Source organism: Hyperoodon ampullatus (genome assembly GCF_949752795.1).
Source record: "Hyperoodon ampullatus genome assembly, chromosome: 11".
In the NCBI taxonomy this organism is placed as follows: domain Eukaryota; kingdom Metazoa; phylum Chordata; class Mammalia; order Artiodactyla; family Ziphiidae; genus Hyperoodon; species Hyperoodon ampullatus.
Genome location: NC_136924.1, coordinates 82,438,188 through 82,453,272, shown reverse-complemented (window position 1 = coordinate 82,453,272; position 15,085 = coordinate 82,438,188). Strand labels below are relative to the sequence as shown.

General features: G+C 36.1%; 2 protein-coding genes across 3 annotated transcripts in view; one reads left to right on the top strand and one right to left on the bottom strand.

Moving 5' to 3' along the window:
* IRAG2 (inositol 1,4,5-triphosphate receptor associated 2) overlaps positions 1 to 3,003 on the top strand; it is a gene marked incomplete at its 3' end in the record, with an annotated part of 39,294 nt that extends 36,291 nt beyond the window's left edge. For both annotated transcript variants that reach the window (XM_079715859.1, XM_079715860.1), the window contains 2 exons: positions 1,561 to 1,668; positions 2,760 to 3,003. In XM_079715859.1, the coding sequence (XP_079571985.1) occupies positions 1,561 to 1,668; positions 2,760 to 3,003 (352 nt within the window). The remainder of the gene's footprint in view (positions 1 to 1,560; positions 1,669 to 2,759) is intronic.
* Positions 3,004 to 3,492: 489 nt separating this feature from the next.
* The window catches only part of DNAI7 (dynein axonemal intermediate chain 7), a gene marked incomplete at its 3' end in the record, with an annotated part of 76,953 nt that continues 65,360 nt past the window's right edge, over positions 3,493 to 15,085 (bottom strand). The window contains exons 11-16 of the mRNA XM_079715555.1: positions 13,988 to 14,148; positions 11,055 to 11,211; positions 8,237 to 8,451; positions 6,656 to 6,823; positions 4,597 to 4,710; positions 3,493 to 3,771 (exon numbers count right to left, since the gene is read on the bottom strand). Coding sequence (XP_079571681.1) covers positions 3,493 to 3,771; positions 4,597 to 4,710; positions 6,656 to 6,823; positions 8,237 to 8,451; positions 11,055 to 11,211; positions 13,988 to 14,148 — 1,094 coding nt within the window. The remainder of the gene's footprint in view (positions 3,772 to 4,596; positions 4,711 to 6,655; positions 6,824 to 8,236; positions 8,452 to 11,054; positions 11,212 to 13,987; positions 14,149 to 15,085) is intronic.

The window sequence follows — 15,085 nt, the reverse complement described above, 5'->3', positions numbered from 1 at the left end:
AATTGCTTAACCTTATTTGGTCTCAGTTTCCTCGTCTGTAGAGATCTTAATGAAATGATTTTACGTTGATTTTATAACATGTTCATTGCGTGCCTGTTATGTGAGACACACTACGCTCAAGCTTAAGAGATATAAAGATGAAAAAGACATAGTTCCTACCCTCAAAGCCTTTATTTTTTCCTTAAATAATCCTGGGAGTCTAATTGCATGTATTGAACTCTTTTTAGATTTAGAGTTAACATAATGGATATTTTCTCATTTGGGTTAAAAGAAAATTAAGAGTTTCCTTGAAAAGATTATAATCTATTTTTAAATTTTTGTCAGTATGGTATGATTTCTACTGAGAAGTTTTTGCAAACGAAACCTTGAGAATCCTACAAGAATTCTAGCTTTTGGGCTTTGTTGCCTTTAAAAACCAAACTAAAATCTATCACATGCATTCCCTATAGGTGTTTGACTAAAAAACAAAAACAAAAACTTTGACACACAATTCCCTTTGGCAATTGTGAGGGGATTGTAAGTTTGGGATTTCAAAATTCAAATCCAACTAGGGACTCATCAGTGAACATGAAACATGGAACATGAACAATGAAACAAGTTTTGTTCAGGTAAAGGACCCCTCTTTAGATAATATGATTTTATTTAAATACAGTCAACCCATTTGCTACTTCCCAGCTCACTGACCACTAATAGTTTATTTTAGGTAGTTTTATACCAAACATATCTTCATAAACATGTTTAAAAGTATTAAGATTTTTTAGAGAGAGAAGAAATGACACTTTGACGTTATTCCACTTTAGCACTGCTCAAAAAACATACAGAAAAAAGAGTAAAATCAATTGTTAATGAGAAAAATTTTATGATACGTTGAATGAAGAATACAGAGGGAGAAATATAGCATCCACATTTGCTTTTTAAAGTGTAGTTACTAATACACACACACACACACACACACACACGCACATGCTGAGAAGGAAAATCACAGTAACAACACTGGTTAATTATGAGTGGTGAGAATTAACTAACTTACACATGTTCTTTGTAAATCTCCCCTTTTTATTTGTTCTTTGACTAGCATCCCAACTTTCTACAACAAACATTTGCTATTTTTCTAAATACAGAAAGTTACTTTAAAAAATTAAATTCCTGGGCTCCCCTGGTGGCACAGTGGTTGAGAGTCCACCTGCCGATGCAGGGGACACGGGTTCGTGCCCCGGTCCGGGAAGATCCCACATGCCACAGAGTGGCTGGGCCCATGAGCCATAGCTGCTGAGCCTGCGCGTCCGGAGCCTGTGCTCCGCAACGGGAGAGGCCACAACAGTGAGAGGCCCGCGTAACACACACACACACACACACACACACACACAAAATTAAATTCCTATAAATGGTTAAAAATATAAAGTTGGTGATTTGACTTTTAGAATTAGCTATTTATCAAATCTTTCTAAAGCAAAACGAGTATCTGTGAGCTTCCTTAGTATACAGAAAAATGTAGCAGTATCTTATAAATAATAATAGCACATTATCCATAGTTTAATATTTAAAAACATTTATTTACAGAACTAAAGATGACTCAGAACCACCTGAAGAAGAAACAGTAGAAAGAACAAGAAAGCTAAGTCTTTCTGAAAAGAAAAATAATCCATCAAAATGGGATGTCTTTTCAATGTAAGTTGTCTACTTGCTAAATGATACCATTTTGGTGGAATGGGGAAGGGTGAGGCAGGGTTAGCAGAATTAATCTTAATCAAATTACTTTACTAAAACACCTTTCAAAATGTTAAATTTGGGCTTCCCTGGTGGTGCAGTGGTTGAGAGTCTGCCTGCCGATGCAGGGGACGCTGGTTCATGCCCCGGTCCGGGAGGATCCCACATGCCTCGGAGCGGCTGGGCCCGTGAGCCATGGCCGCTGGGCCTGCGCGTCCGGAGCCTGTGCTCCGCAATGGGAGAGGCCACAACAGTGAGAGGCCCACGTACCACAAAAAAAAAAAAAAAGTTAAATTTAAGATGAATAACAAACTCCATATGGTGTTTAACAATTAGCCCTGAACCTATGAACTACAAGAGGCAGGTGAGTTCACAGTGTTAAGAACTTGGCCTTGGAACCAGATGGCCCAGGCTTGAATTAGCTCTCTGACTGTGTGTGACCCAGGCAAGTTCATCCATTTTTGAGCACTGATTTCTTCATCTATAAAATAGAGATGATAATAGTACCTATGTCATTGCTTTGCTGTCATGAGTAAATGAATTAGCACATGTAAAACACATAGTTAACTATTTTCAAAGACTTATATGATGCTGTAATTAGCTTTTTTGGTGGGTGTTTCTAAAAGGAATTTTAGCATTTCAGTACAGCAAAAGTCCAGGGTATGGTGAGAAATAAGTGACATGTTTATAAGTACATATATCTTGCTCTACCCAATGAATAACATTATTTCTTCTACCCCAGGAATATAAATCGCCTTACCTGATTGAAAAAATGAACTTAATACTCAAATGTACTTGTTAGGAGTTAAATAATGCCTAAATCACATAATTTTCAGATTCTTACCTTAGCACATCATTTCTTTAATTCTAAAAATTATAAGGGGTGTGGGGAGCAGATTGTGGCCAAAGCCAAGAGGCTAGATCATACTATGTAGCTTATTATGAGGAAGTGTTGGTGGAATTATGCAGGGCAGATGCATGACTTGATTAGGAGTGTTTCTAATAACAGATTATTGTGATTACCACATGCTGATTTTGTGTTTTCCTTGTAGTTATAACACAATAGCTTCCTGGGCAACAAACCTCAAGACTTCCATCAGAGAGGCCAATAAGGCACTCTGGCTTTCTGTCGCGTTCGTTGTACTATTTGCGGCATTGATGAGCTTCTTCACAGGCCGATTTTTCCAGAAGTCTGTGGATGCTGCTCCCACACAGGATGGGGACTCCTGGATGTCTCTAGAACATATCTTGTGGCCATTTACCAGACTCCAACACAATGGGCCACCGCCAGTGTGAGTGCAGCACATCCTAATGTGCTAATGCTAATCTTGATTTTTAAAGTTTCAGTATCTGAACTTTGTAAATTAGTAACTTTTAGCTGGGAAATTATAGCATGGAACCAGAGGTTCTCAGAATGACTGTAAGATATTTTATATTCCCTCTTTTTGTGATTACCTTCCTAACTAAAATACAATGGGGAGGAAGCTCACCTATATGATTTTTTAATGAGCTTTTTGAGGAGGAGATATTATTGTTTGTTAAAATTTATTGAAATAAAGAACCATTCAAATTTTCATACGGTGAATGTTGGAAGTCTCAGTAGGTCACATGCATAAGGAAAAAACCCTTAATTCTTAGAAAATAAAATTTGAGTATAAAATGCTGATTAGATCATTTTAACAGCCTATTTGGCATATATTCACTCATTACACTTTACTGTAGGAATACTGGATTTTTCTCCAAGTTGCTTCATTCTTCATACTGCATAAAATTGATCAGTGGGGATTAAGAATAGCTGAGTAATCTAGTTGAGAGTAGCATGTGGCATACAGAGTCAACGAACTGGCAGTTGGAACACCTAACTTTCTTCATTGCTTCTTTAGAAGCAAAATCCTTAACCATGTGATATAAAGTAGAATGAAACTCAGTTTCTTCTTTAAGGGCTTCAGAGAATGCATCACTGGATTCATTGATTTTGAGACTTTGTGCCCTATCACCACTAAACATTAAAAGGGTCCAATTAGGATTTTGAATGGGTTCTTCTTTAGGAAGGTGTTCCCTCACCTAAAGAAAAAGAAAGAAAAATATGTTAATAGTTCCTCTTTTATTAGGTATTTTGACAGTAGTGTATTTTATTTGAAGGGCTCAGTTGAGTTCCCTGAATTGCTAAGATAAAAAGAAACAGTCTTAATGTCCCATTTTTTTTAAAGCATGAAACTGTTTATATCTTGGTGTTTATGGAACTTATCAAAATGTATTAATTCCTTAAAAAATATTTATTGAGTGGCTTCAAGTGTCAGGTACTGTTCTAGGTGCTGGGGATAAAACAACAACAAAGAAAAAATAACTAAACGTATTAATGAGTAACTAACAACCGCAACAATAAAAACCTTGTCTTCAAGGAGCTTATATTGTAATAGGAGAAACACACAATAAACAAGATAAATAAATATGGTGGCTCATTTATGCTAAAATATTCATCAGTCATCTTGTAGAATTTGATAAGATAAATTCTTTATCAGGCAGTAGGAAATGTGCCAGAAAGTTAAACTGGAGGCCTAACCCTCTCAGAGGAGAAAGTCTGTGAATCATAGATATATTCACGTGAAAGGCTGACATTTGTTCTTCAGCTGATGTAAAGAGAGATAAGGTCTCTAAGCCTGAAATCAAGAGCATTTGATACCATAATGGACAATGAAAGTAAAACCTTTACATGGTTTGGTTTTATATTTTTGAAAAAATTAAAGAAAATGAAGTCGTAAAACTCCATTTTGAATGTTAATCTTTTTCACCTTTTTAAAAGGAGAAGCCATGGTCTACATTCATTTAGCTTTTGAGTATCTTCTTTTGGAGCACAAAATAGTTTAATGGGGTTTTTGCATACTATACCTGAAATACAACTTTTTTAGAATCACATACTGTATTCCACTTGCTCCAACCAAACGCAAAAGCAGAACTTAACAGGGCCATTTGTCGATAAGCTTTCACTTCTACCAAAGGAAGCTGTCAATATACAAAGAAATAGAGTTGATCGTAGAGCCTCTCTAGTCTCCCTCCTACTTGGCCTCCAGTCTGGTCTGGTCTCAACACAGATCCATTTAAATGTAAGTCGGGTGAAGTTAATCAGACAGAGAAGACAAATATCATATGATATCACTTATAAGTGGAATCTAAAAAAATGGTACGAATGAACTTACTTACAAAACAGAAATAGAGTCACAGATGTAGAAAACAAAATTATGGTTAACAAGGGAGGAAAAGTTGGGGAGGGATAAATTGGGAGATTGGGATTGACATATACATACTACTATATATAAAATAGATAACTAATAAGGACCTACTGTACAGCACAGGGAACTCTACTCAATACTCTGTTATGGCCTATATGGAAAAAGAATCTAAAAAAGAGTGAATATATGTATATATGTATAACTGACTCACTTTGCTGTAGAGCAGAAATTAACACAACATTGTAAATCAACTATAATCCAATAAAATTTTTAAAAAACTATTAAAAAATAAAATTCAAATATTAAAAGATAAAATAAAATGTAAGATTACATGACTTCTTTCTCAAAACGGGGCAATGGCTTCCCTTTTCAGAGTAGAATCCAAAGTCCTAACTATGCTCCACAAGGGCCTCTGTGGCCTGACATCCCCTGTACACCCCATTATCTCTCTGACCTTATCCCCTGTTCTTCTCCCTTTGCTCTCTCGGCACCCCGGCCTCCTTGCTGTTCCTCCCATCCTCAAACACATCAGGACACGCCCTCTGGGCTCTTTCCCCAGGTCTTCTCTCCACCTGGAAGCTGATATCCTTCCAGAGATATCAACTTGGCTAAATTCCCCACCTTGAAGCATTGCTCAAATCTTGTCTCCTTATTGAACCCCTCTCCCCCTACACCCTGTTTGGTATTGTAACTTTCCTTTTTCTATACCACTTAGCACCTTTTGACATATAAGATAATTTTGTTTATTATGTTTCTTGTTTATTTTTGCCTCCCTCAACTAGAATGTAAGCTCCACAAGGGCAGGGACCTGTGTTTTATTCACTGTTTCCTAAGCATCTAAAACAATGTCTAGAATATAGGTGTTCAGAAAAAAAAAAGTCTTGAGTATAATATTCTGAAAAGATGACTAGTATATGACATTCAGCATTTGTAGAGTAAATGGCAATTTGAGTTACTAAAACTAAGGTTGGTTTTTTTTCCCTACGCATATATGTATACACTCTTATTGACAGGATTATTTTCAAATGTTGTGTCTACCTATATTGCCATTTTCTGGTATATTATAAACTTGTTCTTGAGTATAGAACTGCCCAAAACACCTTTCATGATTAGAAGCCACTCTGTCTTCATTCATGCATCATAAATATTTGCTAAACATCTACTGTATTCTAGGAATAGGCTTGGTACTAGAAGAATCAAAGTTGATTAAGAAACGGCCACCCCCCTCAAGGAGCTCGCAGTTTAACATGGAAGGATCTCATTTAACTAAACTTATGCGTCATATGAAGCTGTACGTAGACAGGGAGGCTCTGTCGAGAAATAGAAGGAAGTGGGTTTTGTGGTCCTTGTATGTCTAATTTTGCCTGACTTATCATATTTGGGAAACTGCTGCATCATTTACTCTTTTAAGAAATCTTACATGTATCCAGTCTGGAAGGAGAAAGAAAGCATACGAAATGGGAAGTTGCTCAGACTACCTTTGCACTAAACTGACCAGCTGTGGTTATGCTCCATGTGTCATTATGAAGATCATACAACAGATTATTAAATTTGAGAGAACCCTGGATTTTTGGTCATGCTATTTATTCCTTCCTAACTATAATCTTATATAAGTGAATATAGAAAACCATTGGTGTACCTTAAGATTTATATAAAATTTAATACTTGCTAACATTCTAAATGTCCAGCACATTAAATTTGGAAAGATTCATTCTTACCTTATAGTTTATAACAACATAAAAGTGAGAGTGTCCAGTAGGGAAGATATTCAGTCCAGCTTCTTTCAAAGCAATAATGAAAGAAACAGGAGTCATCCACTTTTCTTCCAAAATAGAGGAATGCTTTTTGTTATTTAGTTTGATTGACGCTAACATGCAGAGGTTTTCCTAGTTTCAATAAGACAAAAGAAATGTTTATACAAGTTAAAAAACTATTACCTCATTATCATTCTAGGTCCAGCTGTTAGGTTCTTTACACTATGAAAACAAAATCCTATATTAAAAAGAATGCAGGACAGATATGTTTTAGGCCTGATCCAAAAGCTCCACCGCAAAGTCTCCACATTACCTTAAGCAGTTTATTAACTCTTCTTGGGCTCATCTGAGCAATCCAGGGACTAAACTGAAGGATCTCTCAGGTCTCCTACTTTATAAATTATGATCTAAGAATACTGCATGTGTTCATATTGATATATAATAGCTATTTGACAGCAATCATGTTGCAACTTTTAAGGATCATAATTTTTTATACATATATAATAAAATTTTAACATAATAATGCAAAATTATTATCCAGTTTTAAAGTTTGCAAAGTGGTGGGACTTCCCTGGTGGTCCAGTGGTTAAGACTTCATGCTCCCAATGCAGGGGTCCCGGGTTCAATCCCTGGTCAGGGAACTAAGATCCCACATGCTGCAACTACTGAGCCCTCATGCTCTAGAGCCCACGTGCTGCAACTAGAGAGCCTGTGCGCCACAACTACTGAGACTGTTTGCCTCAATGAAGACCCAGCACGGCCACAGTAAATAAATAAATAATTTTTTTTAATAATAAAAAAAATGTCTGCAAAGTGGCAATTTGAAGGTGTACAGAGTTCACATCTCTCATCTGACTTTAAAAGCCAAATTTGATGATATTCTAGCCTTCCTGCCACAGTCACAAGGAATTTCAGGTTATCTCTCTTTTTTTTCTCTCTCTCTTTTTTAAAACAACTTTCATGAGGTATATCTTACATATCATAAAATTCACCCAAGTGCACAGTCCAGTGATTTTTTGGGTAACTTTACTGAGTGGTGCAACTATCACCATAAATCAGTTTTACAGCATTTTCATCCCTCCGATAAAATCCCTTATGTCCATTTACAGTTAATCCTCATTCCCACCCTCAGCCTCAGGCAACCACTAAATCTACTTTTTGTGTCTCTAAATTTCAGACTGTAATTTCTGAGTGATGAGCAATGGAGGCACTGAAAAGGGATTTCAAATGGCTAGGTGATAAGATCAGGAAGCCTCTTTGGAGTGGATCAAAAACTCTGAAAGTCATACTGCAACCAGGCTTATAGCTTCACCAATTGTTCTATTCCTAGTAACTTTAGGGTGCAAATTTGTACTTTACTTATTACATGCTATTTCCTATCTATTTAATTTATATTTCATTTAGAAATTATAGTTCAAGGTATACTGTAAATAGATTTATAAAAGACACATTTCAATATGTAAATCAGCAGTGATTGATTGCTTTGACACACAGTCATCAAAGAGATTTAGCTCTTTGACATGACTTGCTATAACAGCAGTTTACCTTAATTTGTATTTGAATCTCAGTAAATACTGTAGTCACAGTCAGAAGTACTTTATTCACATCCAGTGGTCTTAGCTCCCATGACTGGTATGGCATATTAACATGAGCATCTTGAATCAAGGTAACAGGGCCAAAAGTTTCCAGGCTGAATGTTATAAGTCTGTCTTCCGATTTGTAAGATACATTGCTGATGCCATCAGTTTTCCAGTGTTTACCTTTATAATTAGGAAGAATGTGACATTAGTTCCATTTTTTCCTCTGCAAAAATAAGAATGAAACCACTCCCATAACTGCAATATGTATAAATTGATTTTTCACATTTAGAATAGAATCTCCACAAAAAGCCAGCTGCAACAACATCATATACCTCTGAGCCTCTGCACATGCCATTCTTTCTTCCTAGAGGACTCTTCCTTTATCTCTTAGAGAAACTCTCTTCATCTTTCTTTTTAAACAACTTTAAAATTCACCTGTCTTGAGTATACGATTATTTTTAGTAAATTTATCGAGCTGTGCGACCATCATCACCATCCAGTTTTATTTAGTTTTAGAACATTATTATCCTCCAAATAAGATCTCTTATGTCCGTTTATAGTTAATTCCCATTCCCATCACCAGCCCCAAGCAACTATTAATATACTTCCTGTCTCTAAAGATTTGCCTTTTCTGGACTTTTCATTAAATACAATCATATAATAGGTAGTATTCTCTGTCTCTTACAACTCAATAATAAAACACAACCCAACTTAAAAATGGGCAAAAGATTTGAATAAACATTTCATCAAAGAAGGTACACAAAAGTATAGTAAATACATTAAAAAAGATGCTCAACATTACCAGTCATTAGGGAAATACAAATTAAAACCACAAACTACCATTTCACACGCACCAGAGTGGCTATAATCAAAAAAACAGATAATAACAAATGTTGGCAAGGATGTGGAGAAATGGGAAACCTCATATCTTGCTGGTACAGCTTCTTTGAAAAAACAATTTGGCAAGTTTCTTAAATAGTTAAGCATCAATTTACCATTCAACCCAGCAATTCCACTCCTAGGGATATACCCAAGAGGAATGAAGACGTAAGACTTACATGTGAATGTTCTCTTAGTCTCTTAAGGACCTGTTCAATATTCCACCCTAGGAGAAGCCTTCCATAACTCTCCAGATGGGACCCAGCCACTGTTCTGCTCCTTAGCACTTCTGATTTTTTTCCCTCTCTGCCTCTCCTACAACTTTGAAAACTCCTGGAAGAAGGAACTATGTCTCATTTATCTCTGTCTTTCTTATTGATTAGCATATTTATGGAACAAATGAATCATTATCTTTCTAGAACACCCTCTTCATTCCCACTTGGCTTTCTCCTCTTCTCACATGGAGGGTTTCACTAACTATTTTTGAGTCTTAAATTCAATATAATAAATACAATTATATTGGAAAACTAAGTTCTTTATAATTCCTCTTTTTGTTTTTACATTAACAAAATTATTTTAATTTGTAAACATAGAAATTAAGTATTGCCTATAAATAAATTCTTCAACTTTCTAGTATTTCCTGGCAAAAATGTTTCCCCATGGTTTAAAAATTACTGGAGTTGTAGATTATTGTCGTATAATTACTGTAGTTAGAGTCAATTTTTACATATTGTATTTCCCTGAATCATGTGGGATAATTTACCTTGTCTAATACTAATTGAGTATGAATAAATTTTAATGTGATAAATATTTAGGAACATTACCATTAAAGGAAAGGAAAAGTGAAACCTCTAAAAGCAACATGAAAGGAAAAAATTATCTAATGTTCATTTTGATATACTTTATGGTTTAATGTATTGATAAAAATACTGTTTTTAATATATAAATTATTTCTAGAATAAATAATGTCTTGTGGCTATGTCTATACAAGCAAAAATATGGAGTATTGTAGCAACCATGAAAAAGTTTAAAGTATAAAATATTCTCTAAATTCTCTGCTCCCATTAACTAAAGTAATAGCTCTGTGCTTTAGTGATCTTATCTGTTCTAAACCTATCATCTAGTATGTAAACCCTTTCACAAATAAATAGATGGATGTAGAATAATTCACCTACACTAAAAACAAAGCTATTTGGCTTTCATCTAAGAGCCCCAAAATGTGCATATATTAATTCACAAGACCGAGACCTTTCAAAGTTTAGCCAGCCAACCCCAAATAAGGTATCTGTTAATGACTGGTGAATTATTAGCTCATATTTCTGTTAGTACTTCTGATTTTATTGATATTTATTTAACATTTTGAATAAGCAATAATTTCCCATGATTCAACAGTCAAAAGTTATAAACAGGCATACAGTGGCTAGTTTTCCTCTTTCTCAGGTTTCCCATTTGCCCACTCCACATCCTCAGTACCTGGCTGTAATAAGCTTTGCAACTTATAAATCATTAGCATTAAAATAATCAAATTTTAATCACCCCAGTGTGAATTATTTGGCCATTTCAAGAGAGAGTAGGCTTTTCATATGTTTGTTTTTGATTTGCTATACTATCTTGATATTTTTGTTCATTTCCTTTTTTTAAAAAACTTAATTGTATAAACATAAAGAAATTTCTCAGAGAATATGGCAGATATAAACACTTCAGCAACTAATAGTTATAAAAAACTCCAATCCCTATTCTTTTCCATCAAGAGCAAAAAAACAAAGACCCTAGAATTGGCAGAGAAATACATAAGATTAGAAACTCAGTTTACACGCTGCATTTCCTAATTTGATTTAAGAATTTATATTATTGTATCTCTTTTTATTACATAATTATCAAAGCTGGTTAAGGCATTGCTGTACCTTCAGCATCCCACCTTGCAACCATAGGATTCTCAAAAAAGATTACGTTCTCATGAACTTCAAGCATGACCTCTATGGGTGGGAAAGCGTTTTCTGTTTCAAAGTCTTCTGCAGTTTCTGGAGGATATGTATATTTCTGTAATCCTTCTTTGAGTATCTTTTAAAAATGACCAAAATAATACCAAGTTAGAAGCTGACTGGTAACAGTTAAAGATGTAAATACTGCTGAATAAGCTATACAGTTATTTTAAATAAGCACTGCAGTTTGGTCACATTTAACTATAGATTGACTAACAAAATGTCACAATAAAATTAAAGATAATGATTTGAGGAAAAAAAAACCCACGACATTTGAATGTAATTCAGAACCCTCCTATGGGCCAGGTTCTATGCTGGCTGGGACTTAACTATTCATTTTATCCCTCCAAGTAACTCTACAAGGCATATATTTAACAGAGAAGATAACTGGGACTTACAGAAATCAATTAATGTGCCAAAGATTACAAAATGACTTCAAGAAGGTGCCAGAAGTCAAAAATAGATCTACAGGATTCCAAATCCCATGTTCCAATACCTTGGTTAGGGTGTGTGTGGAAAGACAGAAAGAAGTATAAGCAACCTTTTGAGAAGTGTAGAAACAAATGAATGAAATTAATTAAAAATCATCATATTGCATACCTTAAACTTACACAATGTTATATTTCAATTATTTCTCAAAAAAGCTCTGGGGGAAGGGTGGGGAAAAAGTAAATTAAGCCAAGGGCAGATGTCTGTGGGATAAAGGGGATTCGTCCATTATCAGAATTTAGCAGAGAAGGATCTAGGAAAGGGGGGAAGATTAAAAATGTTACAAAATAGGGCTTCCCTGGTGGCACAGTGGTTGGGAGTCCGCCTGCTGATGCAGCAGACACGGGTTCGTGACCTGGTCCGGGAAGATCCCACATGCCGCAGAGCGGCTGGGCCCATGAGCCATGGCCGCTGAGCCTGTGCGTCCGGAGCCTGTGCTCCGCAGTGGGAGAGGCCACAACAGAGAGAGGCCCACATACCACAAAAACAAACAAACAAACAAGTTACAAAATAGAGGAAAAAATTGGATGGGGAAAATTTCTAGGGGACTTGGAAAAAAGGAGGAAGGCCTCTTTGTTGCAGCAGAGAAAAACAGGTGTGAAGGAGGATATTCTGGGCTCAAACTGGGAGCCTGGAGTGGTGGTATCAGGATATCTTGCTAAAATTCAAGAACAACAACTCTTTGGATGAATCCTTGAAATTCCCAGTTCAGGGTAGGACCTTCCTATGGATAAAGAGTTTTGAAGGCCTACCTCCACCAAAGGGTGTCTTTCTTGGACTCCTCCCTGTCCTTCAATTATCCCTGAGGTAGGGAAGGTTGATTCAAGTAGATTCTTCAAAGTGGCTACAGACCAGATTATCTCCCCACGTTCACCCTAATAACTGCATTCTTGTTTGTGGGGAGAAGGGGAGAGGAACAGCAATATCATCCCTAAGAGGGTAAAAATTAGCTTAGGGGGATCATGAAACAATTGTACTCTTTTAGGTAGAAAATACAGATACACATATAGCACATAAGCAGATACACAGTATATCTGTGGTATTAATATTTTGGCAGGGGGGCAGTTGGGAAAAAAATGTCTACAAAGACTTCTTAGAGGGGTGATAATGGAAAAAAAATAAAAATTGAGAAATACCTCTGTAATTCAAGAATGCATGAAGATCCTTAATGGATAGGATTGTGGGTGAGAAGTGCCTGACAATCTATGTACATGATGTGTTAGAGCAGAGAGATGGGGATGGGAGGGGGTCGGGAGGGAGCAGGGAGAAAGAAAAGAAGGGCAGGAGAGAAAGAAAGGAAGGAGGAAGGGGCCATGACAACATAAGTGGGTGTATCTGGGACGTAGGCCACCAAAAGTTAAACCAAGCCAATGCTAGCGCAAGTGTTACTGCTTATTGAAACAGAAGTGAGAAACTCCTTGAAAAATGATGAACAACTGCTACCATCAGTATCCTTACTACTCATGTGGGCTATCTGTACATCAGCAGCATTGGCATTGCCTGGATCAGTGCTTCTCAAACTTTAATGTGCATATGAATCACCTTAGGGTCCTGTTAAAATGCAGATGAAGTAGATCTGAGGTGAAACACCAAATTATGCATTTCTAACAAGTTCCCAGGTGATGCTGATGCTTCAGGTTCATAGACCACACTTTGTATATCAAAGATCCAGACCAGTGGTTCTCAAAGTTTGGAATGTGTTTTGCTAAAACACAGACTGCTGAGTCTCACCTCCAGAGTTTTTGATTCAGTAGGACTGAGGTGGGGCCCATGAATTTGCATTTCTAGCAAATTCCCAGATGATGCCAAATGATGCTGATGCTTCTTGTCAAGGGACCACATGCTGGGAACCACTGATTTAGACCAGAGTCCACTAACTGTGGTCCCCGAGAGATCCAGCCCACCACCAGTTTTTGTAAATAAAGTTTAACTGGAACACAGCGATGCCCGTTCATTTACATATGACTGTTTTAATGTTACAGTGGCAGAGTTGAGGAGTTGCGACAGAGCTGGTATGGCCCACAAAGCTGAAAATATTTACCATCTGGTCCTTTACAGAAAAAGCTTGCCAGCCTCTGAAATAGACTGTCATTATTAAGGCCAAATTGGCACAATATAATCATAGTGCTATAGGTTTACAATTAAGTTAACATGTATGAATTCTAGTTTTAAAATCCATATTATTTCAGATTCCTTTCCTTTAGTATCTGATTCAAATTTATACATTCAAGACAGTTTAAAATTACATTGTTTCCTTTGTGCTTGCTTAATAGGGTTAAATTCATTAGATGTTTAGATCGTTTGAGATGAAGTGAAAGCATGAGAAATTATTTTATTCATAAATTTTGATTCAAGAATTAACCTACTTCCACAATCATCCAGCCCTTCCTCGGTTTACACTGTGGAGGAAGCTCCAAAATATCCAAGTGGTGCACTCCACCCAGAGCTGTGAATTGGCATAAATCAACCTCATTTTCTTCAGAGAAATACGGCTTTTCAGGGGCATTCTCTAACAGCAACAACTGCGCTGAAATTCATCAGATTAGTTCAGTTTCTAAATAGATCATAACATTTCTGTATTTTCTTAGTGGGAAAATGAAAATGTTCTAATACAGGTAAATGAAGTTTTTATTTAGCTGCTAAATATTTTCAAAATGTGGTTGATTCAAAACTATTCACAAAGCTAAGCTTGAAAGTGGGAATAGGCATGCATAATATTAGGGTGCAGGAGAGGGCCCCATTTATATTTTATATACTAACATTATAGGAATTTGTATACAATAAGGAAGTGTTACTATTAACATAAAAACTTTAAAAATATGGTTTTCTGTATGGGAGGAAAAATAATTTTCCCACTACCCTTCTGAGTTTTTGGCCAAGACTCCTGTAATAAAAGACAGATTAACAAGAGAAAAATGAACAGAATTATTAACATGTACACCTCATGTATACATGGGAGATACCCTGAGAAAAATTGGTAACTCAAAGAGGTGGTTTAGAACTCTGGCTTATATAGCATCTTCTACAAAGAATAATAAATTTGTGGAGAGATAACAGGACAAAGGAAAGGAGTTTTAGGCTTCCAAGGGCAGAGATAAAGCCTGTTATGTAAATTCCTCTGGCATCCTCTCCAGGCTGATGGGGTCTAAACTTGTCTCTGGGAATTAACCTTTGTCCCTCCTGGTAGAGAGGGGAGGAAAAACACTTTTGAAAGTTTATGCCCTGCTTTTAGGCAAAGAGGAGGAGGGTAAGGACCTTTTCTTGCATCTTTTTAACTGTTTTCAGCTCAAAATAATTCTTATGCCAAAGTGGCAGATTTTGGGGTGGCATACCCTGCTAACCTTCATTATAAAAGATCAAATGTGGTTTAACACAAAATTTAATAACTGACAAATTAATTTTTTTAAATTGGACATTATGGAGCTAAAAATCTGAAAGAAGTAAAATGTTAAAAAAAATTTTTG